The 10,371-nt window shown below is 38.9% G+C and overlaps 1 protein-coding gene and 1 pseudogene across 1 annotated transcript; one reads left to right on the top strand and one right to left on the bottom strand.

The window, feature by feature from the left end:
- The first annotated feature begins 2,701 nt into the window (after positions 1-2,701).
- On the top strand, positions 2,702-4,396 carry LOC149492718 (uncharacterized). The gene is made up of 2 exons (XM_089715925.1): positions 2,702-2,782; positions 3,746-4,396. The coding sequence occupies exons 1-2, from the start codon at positions 2,702-2,704 to the stop codon at positions 4,394-4,396; spliced, it is 732 nt and encodes a 243-aa protein (XP_089572051.1).
- Positions 4,397-6,723: 2,327 nt separating this feature from the next.
- LOC149492717 (uncharacterized) lies at positions 6,724-9,809 on the bottom strand (annotated as a pseudogene).
- Between the last annotated feature and the right edge of the window lie 562 nt (positions 9,810-10,371).

Here is a 10,371-nt window from a genome sequence, read left to right as displayed (position 1 = left end):
CATTCATAGTTAATCATACTCAATATCTTCCTCGGATCTAAATAAAATATTATCCCCCTTTCTGTAGCACTATTCATGACCCGATAAAATAATATTATTTTAAGATTCAAAAATTTTGGGGCGTTACATTTTCTTTGTGTGGCAAGTTAATTTTTAGGGAAAACTCTTGCGAAATTTTCGTAGGAATTTCCTTAAACATTATTTTTGTAAAAAAAAAAAATGTTAATTACTTGCCTCTTTATGAAAATTTAACCACTTCTAATTTTTGATCTAGCTTTAATACGTGACATAAGACGGTGCTCCGGCACCGATTGTGGCATCCACCATCTGGTTCTCCGGGATTGGTCGGTGGGTGTTACATTCCTCACATGTTCAAGATGCCAAGCTTCGAGGTATATGATGGAACTACCAATCCAAGGAGTCACCTAGCAAACTTTCATCCGTGATGCACATCCAGATGACGGTAGACACCCTCCTATGTAGAGCTTTCCTATAACGCTGAAAGGACCAGCTTAGGAATGGTTTTAAATGCTTAGGACAGGATCCATACGCAATTTTGCTCAGTTGGCTCCTGCATTCAAGGCCCGTTTCATCACCTGTACACCGAACAAGAAGATATCCTCAAACCTGATATACCTAAAGAGAACAAACGGCGAATCAGTTTGAGAATATATCAATAAATTTTAGAAGCTGGCCATGTAAATAGAAGACCTCAACATGGAAGTCACCAATAGTGCAATGGCCAAAAACTGTAAGTATAACTAACTCTTTAGCTCGTTGAATATTGATAGACCTTATTCTTTTGCATAATTGATGGCCCAAGCCAATAACTTCGCTCGGTTGGATGTAGCTTGGAAAGCCCAACAAACATAGCTCAAAGAAGGCAAATCCAAAAAGAGGACCAACAACCCCCGAGGAGTCTCTCCCCCCTCGGGTCAGCAGATCGCATAGGGATCAAGCTAGTTACTTGACATGCTCACCCTATTCACGCACCAGTGCTCGCCCCATGAGTGAAGCTGACTTTACACCTCTATCCAAAAGCCGATCAGATATTCTACAATGGATGAAAGACAATTGAGAAGAGGTTCACTTCAATTACCCGAGGCAGCTTAGAGAGGAGTCCACCGGAATAAGAGACAAGAGTAAATATTGTGCATTCTAGAAAGACGTCGGGCATGTTACTGAGCAATGCTGGCAGCTGAAGAAGGAGATAAAATGCTTGATACAGCGGGGAATTCTAAAGTAGTTCATTAGGAAAGAAAACGACTCAGAAAAAAGAGATGCAGAGCCTTCCAAAAGGACAGGCAAACAACTAGTAAGATTAGAACCTATTAGTACAATTAACATGATATTTTATGGTGCTACAGGAAGAGACAAGACAACAGCAAGGAAAAGATAGGCCAGAGAAATTTACTCTATACGAATAGATATCCAGTAAACCACCTACGCAAATCGATCACTATCTCTGAAGAAGATGCAGAACACGTACACTTCCCATACGTAGATGCGTTGGTAGTGGAAGGAGTAATGGAGAATTAAAAAGTTAAAAGAATCCTAGTAGATGGCTGTAGCTTAGTAAATTTAATTACCTTAGAGGTATTCAAAGCCCTGAAGCTAGAAGTCACCAAGTTGAAGCCAGTATGAACCCCCTTTTTGGCTTGGCAGGAAGGCAAGTGTCAGTAGAAGGAAGTACAAAGATTGCCATGGAGCTCGATGACGGTGAATATACTAGGACAGAGAAGACCGAGTTTGTGGAAGTGGATATTCTATTTCCCTATATCCCCATCCTGGGTCACCCATTACTATATACTTTTGGTGCTTGCACATCAATCAGGTACCTTCTCATGAAATTTTACTCTAAATCGGATAATATTATGGTAGTCAGGGTAGTCAGAAAGTAGATAGGGAAGCATATCTCATGGCCCTCAAAAGAGTGCAGCTCGCCCTCCCTCTCCAGATGTTCCCTGAGGTCGATAAACAAGTGTCGAACCTAGAGATTGGTGAACCTTAGATAGCTGAGCCTTTCGATACACCAAGGGTTCATACCGAGTTGAATCCAGAGCCAGAGGGCGAACTGATAGATATTACCGTTGAAGAAAACAAAACACTAAAAGTGGAAGCTAATCTCCCGGAGGAGACACTTACTCCATAGAAGACGTACATAGGAAAAACAAGTAAAACTTTGCATGGACTGCAGCGGACATCAAAGGAATCGACCCGGGCACTGTGAACCACAAGCTCAATACTGACCCAAGCATCAAGCCGGTCAAGTAGAAGAGAAGAAACCATGGACCAATCAGACAGAAGGTATGTACTGTTGAAATTGAAAAGCTTATTAATGTAGGTTTTATCAGAGAGGTACACTATTCAGAGTGGCTAGCCAATGTGGTCCTCATCCCAAAGCCAAACGGCAAATGGCACCTCTGTGTCGATTTCATCGACATGAACAAAGCCTGCCCTAAGGATCCCTACCCACTTCCAAACATTTACCAACTAGTGGATTCAACCACCGTACATTTTCATGGATGCAGTAGCAGGTTACCATTAGATCAAGATGAACAAGCTTGACAAAGAGAAAATTGCTTTCATAACTGACCGAGGAGTGTATTGTTATGAGGTAATGCCATTCGGCCTCAAAAGTACGAGAGCCACATAGCAACGGTTAGTTAACATAATGTTCAAAGACCAAATTGGGAAAACCATGGAAGTTTATACAGATGACATGACAGTGAAGAGCAAGCATGTAGAGGACCATGCCAAAGATCTAGAGACAACATTTCAGGTATTATCCAAATATAACATGAAACTTAACCCGGATAAATGTGTCTTTGATGTGCCAGCAGGAAAGTTTTTGGGATTTATGATATCCAAAGATTAATCGAGGCCAATCCAGAAAAAATAGCAGCAATTCAAGCCGTGACTCCCCCAAGAAGCATAAATGAAGTCCAACAGTTAATTGGGCGGATAACAACACTCGGGAGATCCATATCCTGCACAGCCAGAAGATGCATGCCTTTTTACCAAACACTGAAAGACATGAAATGTTTTCATTGGACAAACTGAAAAAATTCCTTAACTCACCTCCACTTCTCAGTAGACCTCAAGAAGGTGAAACACTATACTTGTACATGTGGGTTACAAAGACCACTATAACCTCAGTATTAGTAAGAGAAGAAGCAGGAGAGCAGCACCCTATATATTACGTCAGTAAGGTGTTACGAGGAGCCAAGCTCAGATACCCGTGAATTGAGAAATTGGCATTTGCCTTACTCACAACCTCGACGAGGTTAACACACTACTTCTAAGCACATTCCATAGTGTCCGAACTAATTTCCCTCTGAAGAAGATACTGCACCAAGCGGAAACTTCTGGTAGGATGGTTAAGTGATCCATCAGATTAGGAGAATTTGACATCCAATATGCTCCTCACTCGGCCTTAAAACCACAAACATTAGCTGACTTTGTGCTAGAAATGACCATGCTAGAAGTTCAAAAATAAGAAGAGAATCCTTCACACCAGTGGAAGATGCATATATAGGGGGCATGCTGATTTGCTGGAGCAGGTGTAGGGATAGTCCTAAAAGGACCGAGCAGAATTCGGCTCAATTATGTGGTGCAACTAGCCTTTACATGCACTAACAATATGGCTGAGTACGATGCCTTGATCATTGGGGTAAAAATAGCTGTGGAGGTCCTAGCAGAAGCAATCACCATATTCTCTGACTCGCAACTTGTAGTGAACTAGGTAGCAGGAAATGTCACACTAAAAGAACCATCCATGGGCAAATGCCAAACCTTAACAAAGCAGTTACTCAATCAGTTGGAAAAGGAAGGGGCTACATGGGAGATGAAACAAATCCTTAGATCGAAAAATCATTCAACTGATGCAGTGGCTAAAACCATAGCTAGAAATGAGGAAATGCTAGCAGGAGTGCTAATAGAAAAACTATCAAGCCCAAGCATCGAAGGCAAGGAGATGTTTCCTATAATGACCGAGCTGAACTGGATGACTCCCATTGTAAGATATCTGGAAACAAGCGAGTTATCCTCCTATAAGAATGAAGCAACCAAAGTCAGCAGGCAAGCAATAAGTTACTCCCTCGAAAGCGAAATACTATACAGGAGATCCAAATCCCATCCCTGGGCTAGATGTCTAGGCATAGAGGGGCCAAGTTACGTTACCTGGGAAGTAAATAAAGGACTTGGTAGTGCACATGAAGGGGTTGAAGCTACTTTAAGAAAAATACTCTTACTTGGATATTACTGGCCCATTATGAAAAAAGGCATCTGGGACCACATAAAAAGGTGTATCTTGCGCCAAAAGCATAGGAAAGTATTGAGAAGGCCAACTACTAACATGCAACCCATTGGAAGCTCATGGCCTTTCGCCCAATAGGGAATAAACATACTGGGACCTTTCCTGATAGCAACAAGGTAGAGAAATTCATAATGGTAGTAATTAATCACTTCTTAGAATGGGTAGAAGTAGAAGCCCTAGCAATAATAACTGCAACATGCATTATAAAATTCCTAAAGAATGAAGTGCTATTTCAGTATGAAATCCCGAGCAAGTTAGCCATAGATAATGGCAAACAATTTGACGCTCGCCTTTTAAAGAATTTTGTTCTGACTGGAGCATAAGCTTGCATTTCACATCAGTTGCTCACCTGCAGACCAATGGCCTAACAGAGGTCACAAACCAAACTATATTGCATGGAATTAAGAAAAGACTAGAAGACGAAGGAACCGGCTGTACCGAAGAATGGAATAGTGTCCTATGGTCCTATAGGACCACCCCAAGAAGCTCCACTTACAAAACATCATTCTCCCTTATATATGGTGTCGAGGTAGTCATACTGGTGCACTACAGAAAAATCACTGAATTGCGACCGATTTGAATATAAGAAATCGCTCGCTAAATAGAAATAGCAACCGATTTAAAACAGACATTAATCAGTCGCAAAAGTGCTCGACACAAATAATTTTACGACCTAATGGCTAAGCGATCGCTAATTTGCTGTCGAAAAATGTATAAATATCGGTCGCTAATTTTTGTCGTGTTTTCCTTCTGGAAGCTTGTCGCAAATTGGTAGCAGAAAGTGTTGGTCACAATTATGAAACGCGGTCGCAAATTCTGAAAGTGATTGGTTGGTGATCTGTCACAAATTTAAATTTAACGGTTATAATGTAGTTGCAGTTCGGTCGTCAGTCGGTCACAAAATATAATTGCAGGCAAAAAAATAATTAAATAATATTAAAAACCATAATTTTTCCACTTGTCAAAAATCAACATATATATACATCACAATCATCATCACAACAAAATAACAATCTAAGAAGGACCTATAAATGTAATGTACTATACAAAATATGAAAAAATCATGAAAATCTAAAATGGTCCAAAATCAAATCTATGATGTCGGTCCTCTGGATGAGCCAGTGTAGTGTCTACTGGATTAATAGTAGTATCAGCTGTTGGATGTGTCATACTATCTACAGGAGTGCCCAAGGTATCGTTTGCAGTATCGGAATCAAGAGGAGACGATATTGGCTGATGCAGAGCTATAGAAACATGTGGATCTATAGCCAACAGAGGATCAGAGGAAGAAGTACCAGCACCATGATGACTGGACATTCGCATGACATGCGCTCTAAGCTTTACAAGCTGTCTCTCCTGTGTATCAACACGAGTCTGTAATGCACTAATCTCCTCGGCACTGTGGTCGGGCTGTGGTCGTAAGGAGGCTGCAGAAACATCAGATGTTGAGCTGCAATAAAACTGTGATGCTTGAAACCCAATGCCATATACTTTCCTCTTCTTTTTGCCCCCTACGATCTCCAGATAAAGTGCTAACTCATCAATTCTTGACTCAGCTTCAAATCCAGCATGAGAAGAAACAACATGCTCGCGAGTTGTAATGTCGTTCTCCTGAAAACAACAAATTAATTAATGAATGCAGTTGGAAGCTTTATTATATTGAACTTATGCAAAGAAGACTAGAGAGTAAATGTAAATATTCTTCATTGTTACTTACATTGATGCCCAACGCATGTCTGTCGACAAACATATTTCCATCGTGGTCCTTTGTGTGAGTGTAAGTAAACATCTCCATCAGTGTGGGCTAACGACCATATTTTTCAGCCTGTAATGAATTTTTATGTATGATATATTAATATGGTGTTATTTCATTAAACATCAGTTTTGTAACTGTAACTAATTGACTCATGTCTCTATAGTAAATATTGATCCGCCTGTGTGTCAGGAAGGTCCTGCTCCGTCACCGCCAGTCTCACTGTGCCTATTTTGTGTAAATATCTCACACTTTCTCTTGAGTGCAGGATCCTCCCAAGCCTTCTGCCAGCTCTCCCATATCTCCTGAGATACACACTGCTGCTTCTTATCGCTTTTTTGCATCCTATAAGTGAAGTCAGCATACCATAGAGCGCACAATTTCTCCCAGGCCACTTTTACCATAGCTGTAATAGCCTCTTCCCATACGAAATGCTTCTGCAAAAATTAAAAATATAATTTTCATAAAGAGTAAGTAAAGGCCCATAGATTCAGATTATTAATTACATTGAACGAAGATATAACTTGAACCAAATCATACTTGAAACTCTTCCCAATAAAAGTCTCTCATCTCTTATGGTATGGCATCCTATGTTTATCCATCTTTATCCAGATACAACAACTTGCATCGATTGCGTATCAATCGCAACTTCTTAAAATGGCTCAGATATTGCGAGTAAAGCAGATTGTTTGGTTTCAACTGCATGACCAACTGCTCTAGGCTTGATTTTACATACTGCCATCCAATCACAACGATCTCGTTTTAATGGTGGATATGGAACATACTACACCTGCGCAGCTTGCATCGCCAAAAGGTTCGTACTTCGTATATCTTCTTCTATGATTAATATCTATAAGATTATACTTAGGATGAACCTTTATGCCAATGTTTGGCATAGGATCAAACCATTCACATTTGAATAAGATTGTCCACTTGATTGGTAGGGATGGATATTCTAACTCCAAAACCTCAACCAATTTGCCATAAAAATCACTTTGACTCGTCACTGTAGTTTGATCCCTCTATGCAAACACCACTGTTCATTGTCTTTCTGCTTGTCCCATAACCTTTAGTGTGAAACTTATAACCATTTACAAAGTAGCCAGAGTAGGCATTAGCAACTGCTAGAGGTCCCCTTACTAGATCAGTAATGAATCTGTTATCAACATCGCTTCCCGAGCTTCGAGCCTATGGGAAATAGTAATGACACGAGTAAAATCTAAGAATGTACACATATATGTTGTGTAACTAGAAAGTTACTTACATAACATTTGAACCATTCTGCAAATTCAGAGTCTAGTTTTGCGTCAACTGCAATATCAGTCAAATTGGGATTTTGTAGTCGTAAAAGCTTTATATATTTTATGTTTATGAACGAAAAAAATTATCATAAATATAATTTAACTAAGCTATTTTTTAAGATTAGACTCTCTACAAGATTTATACTTACTGTACAAATGGTGTAATCTCTTCGCAATTCAACAAAATATAGGTTTGAGTCACTCGTATTTCTGCATCAGTCAATCGTCTTTTTTTTTTTTATTATTTACCAATCGTACGCTCAAGATAGAAGAAAAATTGTTAGATTCCCTTTCAACTTAGATTCTATTCGATCTCCTCCGTCATCATTACATGGCACTCTCCGATGCTTGGTGTAAACATGTGGTTCGAAGTAGTGTGAACAGAAGGTGGAAGCTTCTTGCACCAAATATGCATTGCAAATTGATCCCTCGACCTTTGCCTTATTGCGCATATTCTTTTTAATTTTCTGCAGTTGTCTATAATTGTACAAAGACAATGTGTAAATATGAGTTGGATAAACATTGTAATGATTAGAATAGGATGTTAGTGATTCACCTCTCAAATGGATACATCCATCTATATTGTACCGGTCCTACTATACGACATTCATGGGGCAAATGAACCAGCATATACTCCATAGAATCACAGAAGCCGAGAGGAAAAATTCGCTCTAATTTGCATATCATTACTTGGATTTCTCGCGCTAATTGGTCCATATCATCGCATCGGATAACAATCATCGTCAAGTCCTTGAAAAAGAGACTCAATTATGTCATTGCTTCCCAAATTTTCCCTGGAAATAATTCCCGGAATGCCACAGGAATCAATCTTTGCATGAAAACATGACAGTCATGGCTTTTCATGCCAAACAATCTGTATTTCCTCATGTCGATGCATCTACCCATATTTAAATAGTATCCATCTGGAAACCTCAATGATCGGAACCATAAGCATGATACTTTCCTTTGGGGTTTATCTAAAGAATAACATGCCTTTGGAAACTTTCCAGTAACTACAGATTACTCAAGTTTTGGTTGACGATAAATTTCCTTCATGTTTGCTCTCGCTTTTGCATTGTCCTTGGATTTCCCGTCAATGTTCATGACAGTGTTGAACAGATTTTCAAACACATTTTTTTCTATGTCCATCACATCAAGGTTATGACGGATAAGAAGTGAACTCTAGTATGGCAAATCCCAGAAGATGCTTCACTTTTTCCATCCACTATTCCGACCAATTCTATCATTTACCTCTTTTGCACCTAACTCTGTAACTTTCATAAGCCCCAGATCTTCAATTTCTTGTAATATTTCAGCTCCAGACTTCACAGGTAGAGGGCGATCAGCAATAGTCGTGTTCTTTTTAAAGCATTGTCGATTTCCCCTCCAAAGGTGAGATTCTAGTAAGAAATTGCAATGACAATCAAACCAACATTGTTTACCTTCATTTTTTAGTGTAAATGCATTAGTGTTTTCCATGCATAAGACAAGCCAATTTGCCTGCCGTACTCCACCCAGATAACATTCCAAATGTTGGAAAATTGCTGATGGTCCAAAGCAAAGCAGCTCGCATTATGAAATTCTAATTGACTGAAATATCAAACGTTTCAACCCCATAATCCCATAAATAATTAAGTTCAGCAAGCAAGGTTTGTAGAAATACATCATTTTTGTATTTCGGATTATTAAGGCTAGGTACAATAACACACAAAAACATGTATTCATCTTTGATACACATTGAGGGTGGTAGATTATATGGTTTGACAATGACAAGCTATGATGAATATTGTTGTCCTGATTGGCCAAACGACTGAAACCCATCAGTACAAAGCCCCAATCTCATATTTCTCATCTCAGTAGCAAACACAGGATGATTGTTATCAAAGTGTTTCCAGGCTTTAGAGTCTGACGGATGAGTCATTATACCAGTCTCATATTCATGCAAAGCATGCCATCTCATGTGTTTAGCTGTCGCCTTAGATGCATATAACCTTTGAAGGCAAGTAACAAGTGGGAAATAATACATCTTCTTGAAAGCCTTCTCTCTTTATACTCTACCAGTCCTTTGACCCCGCCGTTGATATCTTGGAAGATTACAAAACTTGCATTCTCTTAATTCGGAGTCAACACCCCAATATATCATACAATTATTTTCATAAAAATCAATCTTTTCCACGGGTAGTCCTAATCCCCGAACTAATTTTTTTGTTCGATAAAAATCATCCATCATCGAATGGCCTTCAAGCAATATTTCTTTTGATAACTGCACAAAATCATCATAACAGCTTTCTGAAAAATAGTGCTCTGTTTTCATGTGTAGTAATCATGTCACTACAGATAGAACTGAATGATTCTTACATCCAGGCCACAGTTCACTGTTAGCTGCACTTAACATGTCAAACAATTGTTGTGTTACATAGTTTGGCGATTCCTCCATATTGTTTCAATGGAATTCTGCTCTAACCGCATCGATTACCATATCATTGCATCGATTACCATACTGAAATTGCAAAAGCTGACCTTCTGAACTTACAGAAATAAAGTGGTCTGACCCACTAGAAACTCGAGATTCACCATGATGTATCCTTTCGTAATAATTTTCCACGAACCTATTTTTGCATAAATGAAGTTTAATTGTATTGATATCTAAGAAGGCTCTATTTTGACACTTCTTGTGATTACATGGATACCTCAACTTATTACCATTCATACAACTGGGATTACCAACTGCAAACTATATAAATGATTCCAATCCTTGCAAGAATTCTTTTCTTAATATCCCACTGACCTCGTATCCCCAGTACATCCAATTTCGATTAGTCCGCATTTTTTTACGTAATTAACACTTTGTTTATAAAGGGCAAATTATATGTAATTGCATTAGTCCTAAATCATCCTTAAAACAGACCAAAAGTAATGTTCCATTTATATTTCTAACTTACTAAGGTTATTTCTATAATAAGGGTAACTATATATATGTAAACTTACTATAATATCAG

This window comes from Jatropha curcas, chromosome 11, assembly GCF_041381405.1.
Source record: "Jatropha curcas cultivar XTBG-Jc1 chromosome 11, XTBG_Jcur_1.0, whole genome shotgun sequence".
In the NCBI taxonomy this organism is placed as follows: Eukaryota; Viridiplantae; Streptophyta; class Magnoliopsida; order Malpighiales; family Euphorbiaceae; genus Jatropha; species Jatropha curcas.
This window is presented reverse-complemented; position numbering and strand designations above follow the sequence as displayed.

What these genes read in the sequence shown, in the direction of transcription:
- LOC149492718 (XM_089715925.1), top strand. Translation starts at nt 2,702, where the DNA reads ATGGAAGTTTATACAGATGACATGACAGTGAAGAGCAAGCATGTAGAG. An exon ending in ATCTAGAGACAACATTTCAG is followed by an intron (nt 2,783 to 3,745) that starts GTATTATCCAAA and finishes GTAGTGAACTAG; the next exon opens with GTAGCAGGAAATGTCACACT.